We start from the raw sequence: 20,743 nt of genomic DNA on the forward strand, positions 1-20,743 counted from the left end.
ATTGGCCAAATTTAGGAGGAAGAGAGTTCATAATAAATTGCACTAGAAAGGATTCATTCACCTTCATTCCTATTGACATCAACTTTGTAGCTATATTTGCCATCCCTATTACTTGATCATGAATGAGTTGTGACAAATCAAACTTTTTGGTTGTCAACTCACTCATGAAAGTACCCACAATGGACTTATCAGTAATGTCCGACTGTGAATACTCCTTGATCAACCTTATAAATTCCATTGCATTTTCGGTATTGGGCATAGATGCCTTCACATTCTCTGCCATGGTCATGCGCATCAAGTTCAAAGACAATCGGTTAGACCTTTTCTAAGCCTCATAAAGAGTCTTTTCATCTATTGTAATGGTCTCATTGATGGCTAGGGGCATCTCATCCATAACTATGGCTAAATCTAAATCAAAGACACCCAATTGAAACTGGATTTGTTTGTACCAATCAACATAGTTAAAGCCATTGCATTTGATCACACCATTGCCCAGACCACACATATTCATGGAAGTTGTAGAAAAATATAAGCTCGCACACATTAATGCTTTGATAAATTTAATGGATTCAGACAAATAACTACATTATTCATGCATTTCAGTTCACCTTTAGGTAATGCTTAAATTGACAGATACCATACAAGTCATTCATTTAAGTTCACCTTTAGGTGACACTTAAACTGACATATCTATTTATAATACAATTCAAAGAATCACAAAAAGCAAAAAATTACACGTGTAATTTTCTCAGAATTTGTTCAATTTCAGAATTTTAAATTTTTTTACCTCTTAAGGTAATTTGGACACTTGTCATCTTCTTAGGAAGTCTCAGGCATCTTTCTCGCTTTTCACCACACTCACGTTTTTCCTCTCTCTTGACTTCCCATCTCTCTTCACTTTCTCTCTCAGGTCGTTTACGCACTCTCCACTTCTCTCCTTCCTCAAACCCTAGCCACCTCTCTGCCTCCGCTTCCACCTTAGTCGCTATGTTTCGCTCTTCCTCCACAAACACGACACCAAATAACGTTCTCCACCTCTCTTCACTTTCCCTCTATCGAACCCTAACCTGTTTTACGCATTCTCCACTTCTCTGCGTCCTCAAACCCTAGCCACCTCTCTGTCGCCGCCTCAGACGGTCTCTCTCGGTCTTCCTCCACAAACGCGATCCACCTCCCTTCCTTCTCAACTTCATTCGACCTTTTTGCCGCGTCCAACCATCTCCACGATTCTCTCAATTCAAACCCTTTCCATTCGAATCGCACTCCCCCCCCCCCCTTTCTGCTTCCTCAAACCCTAGCTACCTCTCTGACGCCGCCTGAAATGCTATCCTCAAACCATAATTTTTTGCCTTAATCTCAGTGATTCCAACTTCGTTAACATCATTTTTTTTTGCTTCTAACTCATTTTTTGGTTTGTTTTTTTTTTGTGTAGATTGTTTTTGTGCTTCAAACGGTCTCTCTCGCTCTTCCTCCACAAATGCGATCCACCTCTCTTCCTTCTCAACTTCATTCGACATTTTTGCCGTGTCAAACCATCTCCACGATTCTCTCTACTGAAACCCTCTCCAATTTTGTGCCGCATGAAACCTTCTCCATTGGAATCGCACTCTCCCCCTTTCTGCCTCATCAAACCCTAGCCACCTCTCTGATGCCGCCTGAAATGCGATCCTCAAACCCTAATTTTTTGTTCTTAGTCTCAGTGAATCCAACTTTGTTAACATCAATTTTTTTGTCTTCTAACTCATTTTTTGGTTTGTTTTGTTTATGTAGATTGTTTTTGTTCTTCTGTGCGCCCATCTCTTTGACGCCGCCTCAAACGATCTCCATCGCTCTTGGGTAATAACTTTTATCTCTTCACTTTTAATTTTGAAACCCTAATTTTTCATTTCTTACTCATGTTTTTCTTTGGGTAGATTTTTTTTGTGGTTCTGTACCTTTTGAAACCCTCTCGATGTCTCTGCTGAATCAAACCCTCTCCACTTCTTTGTGGACGTAGACTCAAACCCTACCATTTCAATCTGATATGTTCTTCTAACTCATGTTTTTGTTTTTTTTTGTTTATGTAGATTGTTTTTGGGTTTATTCCTTCATTAACTCTAATAAGATAACTTCATCCTGACGTGTACTACGGATTCCAGTTGCTGATCAAATTTCTTTTTCTCCATTATAATTAAATTTATAATTGAATTCCTTTAATATGTTGTATTGTTTAATTGTTTAATTCATATGTTTTGATTAAACATCTCTTTCATTGTTATTGATTTTCTGATGTCTGATGAAGAAGTTTGAGCTTGATCTTATTGTCCCTCAACTTTAAATGTAGAAACTGTTGCCATCTTATGTCATAAGATAATTTGTTGTTGATTATTTATGAATTATTTATGAATTTGTTGTATTGATTATTTTGTTGTTGTATCGTTGATTCAAAGATCTTCCATACTACAGTTTTAAAAATCTATTTTTGTTGCCTATTGCATGTTTTATTGGTTTCTATTAACTGAGAAAGTTGCTTCACTTCTTAATCTTTTTTATTCTTAATGTTTGCTCAAATTTGATATGATTGTACATCAACTTTCAAGAAATCCCACCATTTCAGGTTTGCTTAATTCGAACCCCAACATTTGAGGTTTATTTCACTTTTAAGTTATTTTTATATTTTCTCTTACTTTCCATTCACCTTAACTTTCAAGACACGCCAAGATTTCAGGTATAATTTTGTTGGAATGCAGAAACCGTTGCCATCTAAAGTCATAAGCAAATATGTTGTTGATTAGTTATGAATATTGCATTCATGTAAGCAGAGACCAAAGAGTAGTTTGTAATGGTAACTAACTTTAAAATGTAGGTCAATAATATTGATATAATGGAATCCCTTTAACATATTTTTTATTTTTTTTATTGTTTTATTATTGATTCAAAGAAATTCCATACTACCGTTTCAAAATTTATTTTTATTGACCTATTGCATATTTTATTGTTTTCAATTACATGAGATAGTTCCTTTATAATATTAGCCGGATGTAATTTGACCTTTTATTCTTAATGTTTGTTGAAATTTGATATGATTCTACCTCAACTTAAAAGAAGACCCAACATTTCAGGTTTACTTAATTCTTATGTCTTTTGATATGCATACATCAATTGAGTTCTTTCCTTTTTCATTTACGTAACAACATTTTTCTTACTTTTTTCATTACTTTCAAATGTTCAAATTACATCTTTATTTGAAATCAGATCTTTATTTCGTATTTTCGTTGATTTGTAAACCTTTTCCAACATTTAAAGTTACTTTTTGTTGTCTTTTAGTACTGCTTTCTGCCATATTTCCTTTTATCGCATAACATTGAGCCATGTGAAAAACAACTTTTGTTTTTTTCTGTGATCTTCGTATTTTTTTCAGTCACTTTTCCCAATTTTTACTCCATTTGTTTAACCTAAACCATAGTCTACGTGTTGTTTCAGTAAATATCTTTACTCATGTCAAAATCTGTTTTTGCTTTTGCCGATTGTTTCTAAATTTGTGAAATGAAAACCAGAGCATGCGTATGGTGTTGTTTTGTATTTATGATCTTCCAATCTTTTTTTATTATGTCTTTATGTTTTGTACAAATACATGTCTGCAGACCTTTCTTCATTCCTTACTATACTCTAATTTCCCTCATTTCCCTTATTCCTTCAACCATGTCTGTTATCCAGAAACACACTCACTCTTTACAAGAACTCAACCCTGAGAAGGAGACTTGGAATATCCTTGCAAGAGTTGTAAGGTTATGGTTTGTTGAAGATTACACAAAAGGAAAAACTCCATTTTCCATGGAAATTGTTCTTCAAGACCAAGAGGTATCTTCCTTAAACTATAAACGCCTTTTATTTTTTGACTTTTCCTAAATTTTTTATTTTTACCCAAAAGTTTAAATATGTTTTTATAAGTTTAAATCTGCTTCTATTTTTTCATTTATAAATCTGTTTTTTTAGGGTGTACTAATCCATGCATCTGTTAGACGCACATTGATATACAAATTCTAGTATGAAATCAAAGAGGATAAGGTTTACACCATCCAATCTTTTAGTGTTTCATGTAATGGTGGTTCTTATAGAACCACAAAACACGCCTATAAGATCAACTTCCAATTTGGAACCAAGGTCAATATGGTGTAAAGTACCTTAGTTCCGAAAACTACAACTTCATACACCCCTTTTTCAACAATCATAGCTGCTGGTTTTGACACAGATTACTTAGTTAGTAAGTATGTTTTACTTATTTTTCTTCATTTTTTTTGTATAACTTTTTGTTACTTTTTTTCTTTCTTTTTCCTCTTTCTGTAGATGTCATTGGGATGTTTACTGCTGTTGGAACAGAGAGGGAGCTAGAGAAAGCTGGTAAGAAAACTAAAATGAATGTCATCCTTATTGAAGTTGATGGGTAAGCGGATTTCATCTGTTTTTCTTCTTTATTGTTTTTTATTTTTTTTCATGTATTTCATCTGCTTCTCTTTTTATGTGATTTTTAACATTCAATAGTTTGCAACTAGAGTGTACTTTATTTGGTCAATATGTTGATATGTTAAATGCATTTCTGGCCTCTGGAGAGGATCAACATGTTGTCATTGCTTTGCATTATTGCAAAGTGAAGACCTTCCAAGGTAACTAACATAAACCAGATTATTACAGTTGTATTAATGAATAAAAATCTTTTTGACATGTTCTCTTTTGTAGATAAAGTTTCTATTCAAAACTGTATGAACTGTACCAAGATAATTTTTAACTGTGATGATGAAGATGCAACCAAGTTGAAAAAAATGTAAGTATATATACATAACATATATCTTTTTTTATAGATAGATATATGTATATCTTTGTAATATAACATTTTTTTAACGTAGGATGTGGGATAGTACTGAATCTCCTTCTCAAGCTCTTACCCAACTTTGTGCTTCTTCTAAAGTTAGCTTAGAAGATGATTTCATTAAGCTGCATCCTAGGAGTTCAATTGAAGGTCTAAAAGATTTTAAACAGGTTCAAATATTTGTCTCTATGTTGCACATAAATATTTTTATTTAATGACCATTTATTTTTTGTTCATAATTTGATATTCTTTATTTTACAGGAAAGTACTTTTGTAGTAAAGGTTACTATCAAACATGTGCTAGATCATGATGATTGGTGGTATACAACATGTATCTGCAACAAAGCAGTTTATCCTGATTCCAAAATGTTTTTTTGTGAAAAGTGTAACAAGCATGTCATTAAGGTTACACCTAGGTAATATTTTGAATATTCAGAACATGATTTTATTAATATAATATTAAGAATACTTAATAATGTTCATAATGTCTTTATTGTTTTTTTTAGGTATAAACTGAAACTTCATGTAATTGATGCTACAGATTCTACAACTTTTGTTGTATTTGATCGTGATGCAAGTGCAATGTTGAAGAAATCATGCTCTGACATTCTTGACTTACAAGACAAGGTTAAGTTTTTAATCTAATCATTTCTGCTTATATTGTTGACATTTAACTTAAATGTTTTGTTTGATTTTCAAATGAATTCACAATCAATTATTTCCTATTCTATATTGGGTACTTCGTTTCCACTTATTTTACTCATTATTGTTGTACAGTAATTGTTTTACATTAATTTACATCATTTATATTAATCCTTTTTTTAATAGAACACTGCTGCTGGAGACTTGCCTAAAGAGTTTGAAGTCCTAATTGATAAAACCTATCTGTTCAAAGTTGAGTGCAAGAATGATTATAATAGCAAATTTGAACAATCATTCAGAGTTAAAAAAGTTTGCATGGATGAAAAAGTAATTGAAAGCTTTTCTGATGTTGAAATTAAGTCTTTGGTAAGATTTTTTTTTTTTGACGTGTTAGCCTATATTTTTCTTCAATTTTAATATTATTTATATTGGATACAATTTTTAGGATCTATACTCTACAAATGAAGAAGAAAGCAAATTAAATGAGCGAACAAATCAAATCTCATATGATTCCATTGCAGAGGTAGTTGAAGATTACAATTTAACTTATTTTGTAAAGCTTTGTATATGCTAATCTGTTTTTTTTTTTAGGATTTGTTGATCAAATTCACAAAAGAATCAAATGATGTTGAGACTCTAAGTGATGATTTGAACAATATAGTATCAAGCCATGTTCCTCCCGAAGAATCCTTGAAAACTAAAAATGTAATTGATGTTCAAATTCATGAGTTAACCCGCAAAGAATCATCTCAACTGGACAATCTTGATTTGGCTACTCAACCACCTGTTCCAAAACTTAAAAGACAAAGTCAATCTATGGTTCAAGAAAACAAGAAGATTCCAGTGAAGATGTTGAAGAAGAATATCAAGATTGAAAAGTCATAGACTTTATTTGGATTTTTATGTTTATTATGTTATTTTTTGAAAAACATTTGCTGCTGTTATGTATTTGTACTCATGACCATTATTTTGTGTTTGTCTTAGGTTGTTATTTTGAAAACAATATTACTTCAACTATGTTTTAATTTAATTATGAATAGATTTCATGCTTATTTTTAATTTTGTACTCTATGTTTACATTCACATTACTAGCTGAATCAAAGTGTGTTGATATAATTTGACATTGTCAACACCATAATCATGCTAGCTACATTAAATTAATTAATTTCAGCATAGGTTTTTCCTTTTGTTTTGGGTTATAAATAATCGTTTATTTTCACTATTTTTTTACCTTTTTTAAATAGATTTCTAGAAATTTATATACCTTTTGTTGTATATGGTTATTTTTAAAATTTAATATATATTGCTAGCATAATGTCGAAGTTTTGATATTAGTTTTAATGTCAACTATATTATGATGCTAGCTACATCAAAGTTATTAAGTTTTTATCTATGTATATTTTTCAAGTACATTATCGTTTTCGTAACATATAAATTTTTTTTGATGTTTTCAAAACCATTATTCCTTCATCAAACAGATTGATTAACAAATCAAAAAACCTTCGTAACTTTGCATTTAAAGGATAAAAGTTGATTTTGATTTTCTCAATCATAATTGTACAATTATTTAAATGTTATCTTTTATTCTTTTATTAATTAGTTATCTTTTATCTTAATATTTTATTATATTATTTTTATGTGCTATTACTCTTTCAACTTCTTATTTGTTTTTATTTATTAAAAAAATGTTTATTTCTTGATAATTTTTTTAAAGTTATTTTTACTTTCTCAAAATTAATTTAAAAATTTTATTAAGTATCATTGCATTTTGAAAAACCCTTCTTTAATTTCTCTTTAATTACAAGTCTTTTCATATCTATATATTAACTTTTAATATTATCTTTTATTCTTTTATTAATTAGTTATCTTTTTTCTGAATATTTTATTATATTATTTTTATCTGCTATTACTCTTTCAAATTCTTATTTGTTTTTATTTATTAAAAAAATGTATATGTCTTTAAAAAAATTTAAAGTTATTTTTACTTTCTCAAAATTAATTTAAAAATATTATTAAATATGATTGTATTTTCAAAAAACCTTCTTTAATTTCTCTTTAATTAGAAGTCTTTACATATCTATATAACCGTCTGTTTTCCTTATTTACTATCAAGTTTTATGTTTTTACAAAATCACTGAAAAAGAAAGGTCACTGCCAGAAAAACTTTAGGAAGGTTCACTACGTATCATTTTGTTCATAATCAGATACGTCTACTTCACAAAAACTTGAAAAAGTATGTGCTTTGCTGTTTTTTTTAAGTTTAGACCATACCACATTACTTCTTCATTCATCTTAATCGTTCAAAAACATGTATTTCTCTTTTCACTTTTTACACAATATTACTTATTCTCGATTTTCTTTCTAAAAATTTAAACTTTGTGCAATAATCGTTCAAAGGTCATTTTTTTCTGTTTGTTTCCCATGCTTCATGTATGTTAAACTATATTTTCCTTCATCATCTATTCTCCAAATCTTACTTCATTTCATTTTTGTTATCAAAATGTCATCTTTCTTCAATAATCGTTGAAATCCGTTAAATATTCTGTTTTTGATGCATTTTTCATGTATGTCGACCTTTTTTGTCTTTCATAAGACAACTTATATTTTTACTTTGTTTGAACTCTGACTTAGTATTGGTTTCTTCTAAAGATGTCAACTTTTTTCATTAACCATTCAAATTCACTACTTTTCTATTCTTTGTTTTTATCAGTTTTTCGTCTGTGTCTCTTATTTTATTTGTTTACATCACCCATGCATGTTTTTATTCCTGGATTTTAATATTTATGCTTTCATCATCAGTTTCATATTTGTCTTATTCATCTTTTTGACCTTTCTATCTGTTTTTTGTCTCATTAGGAGTTTGGACATGTTGATCCAATATTTTTGGCTATTTTTGGTGAGGAATTAGGATCGGTTTGGCAGTTGGAAGATATTGAAGGGAATCAACATCAGTTAACTTTTAATATTGATGTGAATCATCCCGTTCTCACGGATGGTTGGTATAGCGTAAGAGTTTTTTATAAATTGCAACATATCCATCAAATTGTATTTAGATATGTTGGCAATTCTACCTTCCACATCACTATATTCCCCAACATGTCTACAATATCGACTGGTGCCAAATTTCTTTCAAACCTAATTCGGTTGCGAAAAAAGCATCTATTTAGAGTTAAATTGTCAAAATCTCAATGCAAAGGCAGCCATCTAGTGAACTTATCATTTTATTATTTTGGTTTTATATTTTATTTTCTTTATATATTCTTATTTGTGGTCTTATTTTGTTCTTTTTTCAGGACTTACAATCTGACTTTGCAGATTACGTTCGTAAACGTAGATTGAGGAGGTTGGAATTGCAGGGACGTCACAACACTTTCATTGTTCAATGTAAACTTCTGCTCTGTAATACACCTAAGAAGTCAAGTAATATTGGGAAGGGATGGAAGGACTTCTGCACATTCAATCGTTTGGAAGAAGGAGATATTCTTGTGTTTCTAGCTGACAAAGAAATGAAGAAATGTGCCTACATATACTAATAGGTTTTTTCTTGCTCTCTGCTTTACTTTCTTCACAGTGCATTGTTATTTGGTTGTGTTATTAGTTTTCTATTTTTAATTTTAAATCTTAATCTTATTTGATTTCCAACATGTAATGAATTTGTAAAACACCATAATACCACAATACAATGCATAAATTCTGCACACTTTGAACATTATCACAACAAAATGGATTCAACAAATGGAAGAAGAAAAAGGAAGAACATTGTCTAACAAAATTTTTCCAATACCTTGATGAAGTCCACAGGTTCAATATTTTTATGTTTCTCACATTGCATTTTTAAGTTTCTTCATTTTTTCTAGCTCATTTCATTTGTTTCTCATCCAATTCAATTAAATCTACACTCATACGTAAAAACAAAGATGTAAATTCTAATCTTACTTCATCTATGTTATTTTTTTTTTGTTATTTTGATTGCAGTAACAAATGAGGACAAATCCAGTCCAAGTGAAGCATTTCCTTTTCAAATACTACACCTCTTTCTCAATTAAGAAATTGTGGTAATAATTTTTTCATTCACTATACATTTCATCCAACAAATTTATTATTGCATTCATTGTTGTCAAACTGTTTTTCATTTCATTCACAAATCTGCATTCATTGATTGCACTAACACAAATTTGTATTTTGTAAAACCTTTCAGCGTCATAGTTTTCTATTTGTGTTGCATATTTTACATCTATTCTTTTCTCATTTGACTTTTTAACTATTCTACCAGTATGGAAAGAAAATGTTACGCCAGATGCAACTATCAAAACCTACTTATCTCTCAATGAAGATACAGACGTGCAGAATAAAAGAATTCAATCTACAATTAGAAAGCCACTTTCCGAGTTGACATATTGTGGTAAGTTTGTTATTTAATTTAATTTTCATTCAAATTCAGTACAAATGCTAGCACTACACACTAGTGCAGATTTGGGATTTTACCTCGCCTTATAGGCCTCGGTTATGGCGGAACCGAAGCCTATAAGGAGGCGGTGGCAATTTTGAAATTAAAGGGAACTTATAGGCCTCGGTTCAGTCAAAAACCGGTGCCAAATGCATCTTTAGGCCTCGGTTCTTAAGAAACCGGTGCCAAAGAGGGCTGATAGGCCTCGGTTAAGAAGACCCGAAGCCAAAAGGTTGAACTATAGGCTTCGGTTGGGAGAAGCCGGTGCCAAAGAGGGGTGATAGGCCTCGGGTGTTAGGAAACCGAGGCCAAAGAGTGGTTATATGCCTCGGTTCTGCGTGGAACCGAGGCCATATCGTTTAATTTGGGCTCAAAAACAGAACCCCTTCTTCCTCGCGCGCGCAGCTGCCATTTCTCTCCTCTGCAAATTCCGGCGACCACCACGCGAGCCTCCTGCCACCACGCGAGCCTCCTGCCACCACCACGCGAGCCTCCACGCGAGCCTCCACCAGCCACCGCAGTCTCGTCGCGCCTCCAGCCACCACCACGCGAGCCTCCGTCGCGCCTCCAGCCACCACCACGCGAGCCTCCACGCGAGCCTCCACCAGCCACCGCAGTCTCGTCGCGCCTCCAGCCACCACCACGCGAACCTCCACGCGAGCCTCCACCAGCCACCGCAGTCTCGTCGTGCCGCTGTCTCGTCCCTCTCTCTGTCTCTTTGCAAGTGTTCCGGCGTCCCTCTACCACCACGCGAACACTTTCGTTGTTTTGCCGCAATTGTCGCGCTGCGGTTTTCTTTAAGGTAAATTTCGAACGCGTTTTTGTTTGATTTTCTGTTTTTGTGTATGTTAATTTTAAATTTTAGTTATTGTGAGTGTTAATTTGGATTGAGATAGAAATTGTTTGGAGTGTTTTGATTAATTTTGTGAAAGGATTGAGTCTCAATTTAAGAGCACTGTGTGTTCAGATGTAGAGCATTAAGTCTGAATTTAATTTAAGAGAATCGTAAAAACACTATAATTAAATAGGTAATATATGATGTTAAGGAAATTGTTGTTTTTGCTTTTATTTGTTACTTATGACTTTCTCTTGTGTTTTTTGTTATCTCTTGTAGCTTTCGAACGCGTTGAATTGCATCATCTTCCAGTGTCATCTGCTCTTTTTACGCGCTCCCAGGTTCCTAATTCTAATATTTTCCTACGATGCCAATCTGTTGTTTGCTTTATATATTTTATTAATTATTTGTTAAAACATGTTGTTTGTTTTTCTTATATGTGAGTTAGCCTTAGTTTCCCGTTTAAGATTCAATACGTAAATTATGTATTGTCCCCGAGTTTTCATTTTGAAAAAATTACATTTTTTTAAAATTAGATATAAGGGGATACAATACTAATAATTTAAATGTATTGAATCTTGAATTGTCCGATTGGACAGTTTAAGAAGATTAATCACTTTCTAGTAATTTATTAGTGCATATATATTTAAAATACATATCTTAAAATTCATGAATATTTGTCAATTGTGTTTTGTATTGATCTTCGGGTGCATATTTGATTGTGGTTTATAATCACTTTCATTTCGTGTATCCTGAAGGCCAATGCGAAATGCTGGCAAAATTTCGTGAAATTTAAGATATGTATTTTAAAAGTAATATGTACCAATAAAATAAGGAAAGTGAATCTTCTTAAATGTGATAGGGTCACACCTTGATTACGACGTGAGTATGAGAATGGAGTAGTTTACCACGTATTAGCGCTGAGTATGAGAATGGAGTAGAAGAATTTATAAAATTTGCGCAACGTTTTGAGGGGAGAAGTGATGATGAGGTGAAGTTCAGATGTCCGTGTGTCAACTGTTTGAATGGAAGAAAATTGAATGCAACTCAAGTTAGGGAACATCTTATTTGTGATGGTTTCCTTAAAAGTTATACAATATGGACATGGCACGGCGAATTAATACACATTCCAACTGTTTCTCGATCTGAATATCTTGCCAATTCCTCCATGAAAGAGCGACGAGAAGAGCGACGGGAAGAGCGATGTGAAGAGCGATGTGAAGAGCGAGTAGAAGAAGACAATATAGAGGACATGATACGGGATGTTGGCGCAGAAGCTTTTGCACAAGCGCATGTGTATGAGACGATGTCTGCTGATGCGGAAACTCCGCTGTATGTTGGTTCAACTAAGTTCACGCGATTATCAGCGGTTTTAAGACTTATGAATTTGAAAGCGACCAATGGTTGGACAGATAAAAGCTTCACAGAATTGCTCGTGCTCTTGAATGAAATTCTTCCCAAAGGAAATACTCTACCCACTCGAAACTATGATGCCAAGAAAATTCTTTGTCCGATGGGTATGGAGTATAAAAGGATACACGCATGTCCTAATGATTGCATATTATACAGAAAAGAATTTGAAGATTTGAAAAAATGTCCAAAGTGTGGGTCATCACGGTACAAGCAGAAAAGAAACAGTGAAGATAATGGTCAAATAGAGAAGGAAGGATCTGCTTTGAAAGTAGTCTGGTACCTTCCAATCGTGCCTAGACTTAAGCGTTTGTTTGCAAATCCTAAAGACGCTAAAAACCTTAGATGGCATGCAACTGAGAGAAGATGTGACGGACTCCTTCGTCATCCAGCTGATTCAATGCAATGGAAAAATATTGATCAGGAATTTCCCAAGTTCGGTGAAGAATGTAGAAATATTCGTTTTGGCTTAGCTACCGATGGAATGAATCCATTTGGTAATTTAAGTACAAATCACAGTTGTTGGCCTGTTATATTATTCATTTACAACTTATCTCCTGGACTCTGCATGAAGAGAAAATACATGATGTTGTCTATGATGATATCTGGTCCAAAGCAGCCTGGAAATGACATAGATGTATATCTCAATCCTCTAGTTGAAGACTTGAAGGTGTTGTGGGTTGATGGTGTTGAAGTATTTGATGCTGTTGCTTCTGAAACTTTCATGATGCATGCAATGTTATTTTGCACCATTAATGACTTTCCAGCTTATGGTAATTTGTCAGGGTACAGTGTCAAGGGTCATAAAGCATGTCCTATATGTGAAGAAAACACTGCATCTCATCAATTGAAAAATGGAAGGAAGACCGTGTATCTGCGCCATCGAAGCTTTTTACAAGCTAATCATCCTTATCGAAGGTTAAAGAAAGCATTCAATGGACATCAAGAGAATGACAAAGCACCAACTCCATTAACTGGCATTGAAATTCATGAAAAAGTTAATAAAGTACACCATGTATTTGGTAAAACGTCCAAGAAGTCATCTGCATCGAGCCCTTGGAAGAAAAAATCAATATTCTTTGACCTTCCATATTGGTCGAAGTTAGAAGTTAGGCATTGCATAGATGTCATGCATGTAGAGAAGAATGTGTGTGATAGCTTGATTGGTACACTACTCAACATTCAGGGAAAGACAAAAGATGGAGTAAATGCTCGTTTGGATTTGGTTGAAATGAAGATCCGAGAAGACTTGGCACCAAGGGAGGTTGGTAGGCGCACTTATTTGCCCCCTGCATGTTACACTATGTCCAGACAAGAGAAGATAAGTTTTTGCTTATGTTTAAAGAGTGTCAAGGTACCTCAAGGATACTCTTCAAATATTCAGAGTTTAGTGTCCATGCAAGACTTGAAGCTTGTTGGCCTCAAGTCTCACGATTGCCACATCTTAATGCAACAATTGTTACCTGTAGCTATTCGTGGAATTTTACCCAAAAATGTTAGACAAACTATAACGCGTTTGTGTGCATTCTTCTCTTCAATTTGTAGCAAAGTCATTGATCCTTTAAAGTTAGATGAACTTCAAGCCGAAATTGTTATCATCTTGTGTCAGCTAGAGATGTTTTTCCCTCCATCATTTTTTGACATCATGGTACATTTACTTGTTCATGTGGTGAGAGAAATCAAGTTTTGTGGACCAGTATACTTAAGATGGATGTATCCCATTGAACGTTACATGAAGATTTTGAAAGGGTATGTGAAAAATCAATATCGTCCAGAAGCTTCAATGATCGAAAGATATATTGCTGAAGAAAGTGTCGAGTTCTGTTCAGATTACATGGCAAAAGCAAAACCGATAGGAGTTCCTCACAGATCATGGTTGAATAGGTGTTCTATAAGTAACAGCATACGAGGTGTGAGTGTGGTTACCAAAAATCGCGAAGAGTTGATGCAAGCACACCTATACATTTTGAACAACACAAATGAGGTAATGTCTTACTTATCTGCACACAAAGTCATTGTGAAAGAGAACAATCCAAGACAATCAGAGAAATGGCATTTGATGGAACATAATAGAACATTCATGCCTTGGTTTAAAATCTGAGGTTTTGAAAGATGCGCAATGCTCTGAGACTTTGATGTGGTTAGCAAATGGGTTGAAATTTGATGTCATCTGTTGTACAGGTTATGAAATCAATAATTGCACATTCTATACAAAGTGTCTTGATGATAAAAGCACAGTACAAAATAGTGGAGTCAGTCTTGAAGCCGAGTCGCTACAATTTTCTACATCTAAAGATCAAAATCCCGTAGTAGGATCAATGACATACTATGGTGTAATACAAGAGATATGGGAGGTTGATTATACCATGTTTACTATTCCACTGTTCAAATGTAAGTGGATTGACAATAAGAGTGGTGTCAAAATAGATGAATCAGGAATGACTCTAGTGGATTTTCGAAAGGTGGGTTATCGAGACGAGCCATTTATCATGGCACAACAAGCATCTCAGGTTTTCTATGTTAAAGATCCTGCGTCTGAACATTGGTTTGTCGCTCTTCATGGAAAAAAACAAATTGATCCTAATGAAGAGAATATGAGTGATCTTAATATTGCTGTCACCCATCCATTTAGAAGAACGACAAATATTGATGAAATCCATCTAGTTGATGATGTACATGCAATTCGAGAAGATCACGATGAAGGAATATACATATGACCAATCAATAACTTTATGTATGAATTTCATATTCTTGTTAACATTTAGGTGTTTTGTTAAATAATGTTTTATATATTAATTTGTCAGTTGCTTATTAATGTTTTTTTATGTTTTCATTTCACAGATACATGGCTGAACATACTTCATCAGAGGATGAAGCACCTACTAAGAGACCCACTAGAGGAGCCACTAGGTTGAGAGAGGTCTTAATTAGAAGAGCTAAAGGTCAGAAAACACATGTTGATATTAACGTCGACACTGGTGAACCTAGTGGTCGTTCTGGGGACGTCTTCAAAAGCTATTTAGGAATGTTGGCACGAGAGAGAATATCAATCCTTACGCCATCTTTTGATCATGTCACTGAAGTTGATCGGGAAATGATATGGCAAGATTTATTGGTAACTAATATTAATGTTATTAAAGTTATACTTTGACTTTGTTGATAATATGATAAATATTGTTGATGACATTTTCTATATTGCAGCTAACATTTGATATTCCAAATGTGCCGACTTTAAGACAAAAATGTTTGTCATCGGTGGCTGAGAAATTTCGTGGTTTTAAGACCAAGTTGACGTCAAGGTATGTCTTTGGACACAAAAAGAATGAAAATCCATTGTTGAATTACACTTGGATTGATGAAGACACATGGCGTCAGTTTCTTGAGCTTCGGACATCTGAGGGATGGCAGGTATGTTTATTTGAAATCATGAATAGCACAATTGATAATTATGCAAAATTTTAACTAATTCATAAAATGGGTTTTATATGTTACAGGTCAAGAGGAAAAAGGCTCAAAGCATAAGTGCTCAAAATACAAACCCGCACATATTATCTCGTGGTGGGTAAAGAAAACTTGAAGAGAAGATAATGACAGAAAAGAAAAAATCTAGGCCCCCACCTTCTGAGGGTGAAGATACTGAGCCTCCTTCACCACCATCACGTCATCAGAAGTGGAAGTTAGCCCGTTTACGCTCATCAGGCAACTACACTTCTGACTCTGCACGAGAAATCTCTGAGAAAATTGTAAGATACAATTTTTATCTAAATTGCTCGTTCATGTTTTATATTGTATTTTGATTTATAAATGTTTTTGTTACCTTGTAGGATTCGTTGGTTGAGCAGACCTCCCAAGGAGGATTCATTCCAGAAGGTCGTCATGACATACTTGCTGCTGCAATTGGACGACCTGAGCACCCTGGACGTGTGCGTGGTGCTGGATCAGGAGTCGGCATACGCCAATTTTTTGGTTCCTCCTCTCGTCAGTCTTCATGCAGTCATGGTGCTGATTATGAACAAAGACTAAAGGAAATGATCACGGCGCAAGTGAGAGAAGAACTAATGCGCCAATTTGAGCATTATGGCATTCGTTCGCCAGTGGATCATCCGCCAGAACTAGACCCATTTGTGCCTCCCACGGGTAAATTTGTTTTCTATAAGTTATGAATTGAATAAATGATATTTAATAAAGTAATTGAATAACATTAATAAATCGTTGGCTCTAACAGGTAGAAGCGGAAAGGGGAGTTGTTCAGCTCCACCCGGGGATGACATGGATGACACTCATCCATGTCAGCTATATATTTGGGATGGTACAGAGAAGACACTAGTGGCTCGTGGAAAAGTATTTGAGGCAGCCACAGTTCTTCATGGCATGGAGTTATCAGAGGATGAGGTGAAGGTCACGGTAGAGGAGGTTCTCATGCCGCATGCTTTAGTTCCTGTGCCAACAGATGAGGTGTATACTGTGGCACAGGCATTCCAGTGTTTCCTCGCCTGGCCTAGAGATTTGGTTGATACTGACCCCCCGGTACAGACTCTTAAACCCACAAATATACTACATTTTTAAGTTTACATGTTTATTATATTCAAACTTAAATTATATTCCATTTTAACTGAAATTGCATCAATATAGGAAAAACCTCAATCAAAGAAGATTCTTCTCTCTTTGGATGATCCTCTTGGTGCATTGCTCCAACTTGCAGAAATCATAGCAGATAAGCCGATGCAGGTTCCTTGGGATGCTAACATTTTTGGGAGAGATCTTGACATCCCACTTTACTTGCATTCCCAAGATGTCTTGGAGCTTGCACGAGGACAAGAAGAACTCAATATTACCATTATTCAATTATGGATGATGTAAGTCTTTTAGTCATTATATATAGTTATTTGATATATTTATGTATTTACTTATATCAAATAAATTTTTGGTTTAGGTATCTATCTGGTGTCACTGAAACTATGGGGCTGAATGATGTATATGGGTTTATAGACCCCCAACTCACCCATGAAGGCAACAAGTTTGATGACATTCAAGCATATGTGACCAAATGCTTTCAACGTGGAAAAGAAATTTATTTTGTCCCTTATCTTGCTGGGTAAGTAATTTTTGTTAACTTATGAATATAATAAGTCATTTTAATGCATAACAATGAATTTATTTTCTTATCAGGCGTCATTGGCAGTTACTTGTGGTTTCCCTAAGGGAGAACCTTGCTGTGTGGTTTTGCTCTTTGCATCGCCCTCCCCCCAACCATCTTAGACAAGTGATAGATTGGTAAGAACCTCAATATCAATCTTATGAATATGACATGTTATATAAAAATATCCTAACTTATTCCCTATATCATAGTTCAATTGCTGCACATAACATGTTGTTAGGGAGATCAACGGCTAAGGCAAAAGGTCTTGTATGGTGTTCTCTCCAGGTTTGATATTTCTATCCATATCTTCATGATTGTTTGCTTGATTTTCTTCATTAATTAATTGTAACGTTGTTAATATAATGTAGTGTAATAGACAAACCGGCTCATATGAGTGCGGTTACTATATAATGCAATGGATGACAACCACTGTGCGTGCTCGTATTACAACAAATTGGGAAACGGTAATATATATTTGAATTAAAATGAATACTTTGCAATATTTCCTTTTTATATACTAACTTAACTTAATCTATTATTTTGTAGACATTCAAGAGTCCTGCAGCAATTCCCGCAAAGTCCATCAAGTTTGGTAGGATAGCATGTGCCAAATATATAATTGAAATGTACAATACTATTGATTAGAACATGTATCTTGATTGTAAATGATTTGTAATTGTCTTTTAAATGAATTTGAATTGTGGATGTGTTTTAAACTATTTTGTTCTGGTTTATTCTGGTCTGTGCTGGGTGCTGAACAAAATTTGCAGGTTTAAATGTGGGAATAACACCAAAACAGAAACTGCATTGAAAAAAAAAACAGAGTATTAGGCCTCGGTTCATACCAGAACCGAAGCAAAAAGGGTGCTTTTGGCCTCGGGTGAAGCCAAAACCGAGGCCAAAAGAGTATCGAATTAAAAAAAAAAAAAAAAAAAAACACATATGGCCTCGGGTGGAACAAAAATCGAGGCCAAAAACAGCCCCTATGGCCTCGGTTGCAGCAAAAACCGAGGCCAAAAGGGTTCTCGAATTTAAAAAAAAAAAGAAAAAAGGCCCATATGGCCTCGGGTGCACTCAAAACCGAGGCAAAAGGCAGGGTCTATGGCCTCGGGTGCAGTGAAAACCGAGGCAGAAGCTCCCTCTATGGCTTCGGTTCTTAACCGAGGCCAAAAGCTATGACCTTTTGGCCTCGCCCCAATATGCTTCGGTTCCCGAACCGGTGCAGAATATTAAAAACAACCGCTGCCAAAGGCCCTTCCTGCACTGGTGACATACTTATTAGTCTCATTATTCATCTTTAATGCATATTATACAATTAACACACATTAATATTAGATGACATCATTTCATAATCAATTCGTTTCATCTTTAAATGCATTTCATAATCCTTTTTTTAACTGCATTTTGCAGAACTTGACCAAAATAATGGGAAAGTTGCATGAAGAAGAAGGAAACTTATTATAAATCAGCAATTGGCAGAGAAAAGTAATATCATTCGTAATAAAAATGATTAAATAATAATTCTTTATATATCTATTATTATCTTATCTTGAATTGAATTCCTTTCATAATAAATTTTTCTATTACTACCTCTCTTATTAGAATTTCATGGTTCTACATCCATTGGATCTATTAATACACTATTGTTTCTTTTATTAGTTATATATATGTTGGTTTTTAATTGTTATTTGTTGCTTTACTGTATTGTCAACAATAAATGTCTAGATACATGTGCTTGGGTGTTACTGAAAAAACAACATTCATTTAAATTTACATAATTGCATTTCATTTCTTTAATTTTCTAAATGTTAAAGAATCCGAATTATATATTTTTGTTGTTACTTTACCTGTAACTTCTATACTTTATTTTATCTGTTACTTTTTGTGTTAGTGAACAATAACAATTTTAAATTTGTTGTCACTGTTTGCACGTGATAATGTTCTCTATTCTGACTTAAACTTTCCCATTCCTTCACAACTTTCACTTTACCATTTCATACACATCCTTCACTCAACACTACATTTGAACCTCCATTTCTCTACAATTACAAAATTGGAAATGGAGCAAACCCAAGATCAGAGAACAATACTTTGGAAGTTCAACACCGTCTACATATTCTCTAAGGTATGTCTTAAATTTTAACACAAATACAAATTTAGATCTATTACCATGCATTGAGATTTTCTGTTCTATGTGGTTCGCAGTGTTCTGTATTCATAACGTATGTACTACACTTTCATATATATCTAAAGATTTCAATGTTCAGAATTTTTTCATTTTTTTATTTTTTTCTATTTATTTTTGAAAAGAATTATTAATTCTGAATTCAATTTTTATCAACGTCTGTTTATAAATAGATATATTTTTTGTTGCTATATAAGTCTGTTGACAACTTATATATGTTTTGTTTTTCATTCTGTTCTTGCAGAAAAAATATTGATAATGTCTTTATTGTTTGAAAATAATTTAGTGTCCTCATTATTTTGTAGCCATTTTTGTTTGTTGATCGACACTTTGTTGTTAGTTATGCACACGAATTAGGCCCACAGTGGCACTTGGTAGATGTAAATGGTATGAGCACAACAGTTACATATAACATGGATTCAGATAACCCAAGGATCACTGAAGGTTGGTTTAATATGAGAAATTTGTATCAAATTCAAAGTGATTCTCACATCCAGTTTCAGTATTTTGGAAATTCTTTATTTCACCTAACAGTGTTTAAAGGTGGATGTACAACAACAAGTTGGACAACATTTATGAACCGTATTACTCATCAAAAGACAAGATCTATATTTTCAGTGAAATTGTCAAAGTATCAAAGCAAAGCAAGTCACTTGGTATATTCCTTCTTATTTATTATTATGCTTATTACTATAATTGAAATCAAATACTTATACTAACAATAAACGTTTTAATCATGTAGGATTTGCCATCAAAGTTTGCCAACTTTATTCGGGAGGTGAAGGTAGAAGACGTCTTTCTTATAGGACCTAAAACTATAGTGAATTGCAAAATACTAATATCCAACAAACAACGAAGTTCAACAAAGATTGGTCAAGGTTGGAGGCTATTTTGTTCTGAAAATGAATTAAAAGAAGGAGATATTGTTGTCTTTCAAGTAGACAATGATTTCATCGAATCAAATGTTGAAGTATTCGTGAATGGTTGTTGTTGTGATAGATTAACGATAATTTTGTAATGTTGATGAATTATGGTCATTGAACTTTGTTATATGACAATATAGTTGTGTACTTCATCAATTATGGATATTGAACTTTGTTATATTACAATATAATTGTTTATAATAAATGGTTATTGAACTTTTCCTAATTTAATAATTTAAGATAATTATTAAAAATAATCTCGTGCATTGCACGGGTCAAAAAACTAGTATCATACAATTAAGATGATAAAAAAGA

General features: G+C 33.6%; 2 protein-coding genes across 2 annotated transcripts; both read left to right on the forward strand.

Annotated features, from left to right (window-relative positions):
• The first annotated feature begins 10,533 nt into the window (after positions 1 to 10,533).
• LOC146885398 (uncharacterized) lies at positions 10,534 to 17,040 on the forward strand. Its single transcript, XM_085674908.1, has 8 exons — positions 10,534 to 10,737; positions 11,050 to 11,111; positions 15,022 to 15,295; positions 15,382 to 15,588; positions 15,681 to 15,923; positions 16,005 to 16,317; positions 16,406 to 16,707; positions 16,813 to 17,040. Exons 5-8 carry the CDS (start codon positions 15,768 to 15,770, stop codon positions 17,038 to 17,040), a joined length of 999 nt encoding a protein of 332 aa, XP_085531034.1. The 5' UTR covers positions 10,534 to 10,737; positions 11,050 to 11,111; positions 15,022 to 15,295; positions 15,382 to 15,588; positions 15,681 to 15,767.
• An 89-nt stretch (positions 17,041 to 17,129) lies between these two features.
• Positions 17,130 to 18,018, forward strand: LOC146885399 (uncharacterized). Its single transcript, XM_085674313.1, has 5 exons — positions 17,130 to 17,275; positions 17,350 to 17,454; positions 17,530 to 17,605; positions 17,689 to 17,784; positions 17,867 to 18,018. Exons 1-5 carry the CDS (start codon positions 17,139 to 17,141, stop codon positions 17,963 to 17,965), a joined length of 513 nt encoding a protein of 170 aa, XP_085530439.1. The 5' UTR covers positions 17,130 to 17,138; the 3' UTR covers positions 17,966 to 18,018.
• The last annotated feature ends 2,725 nt before the right edge of the window (positions 18,019 to 20,743 follow it).

Source organism: Vigna unguiculata, chromosome 6 (genome assembly GCF_037176805.1).
Source record: "Vigna unguiculata cultivar grain cowpea cultivar isolate G323 ecotype 2 chromosome 6, ASM3717680v1, whole genome shotgun sequence".
NCBI lineage: Eukaryota > Viridiplantae > Streptophyta > Magnoliopsida > Fabales > Fabaceae > Vigna > Vigna unguiculata.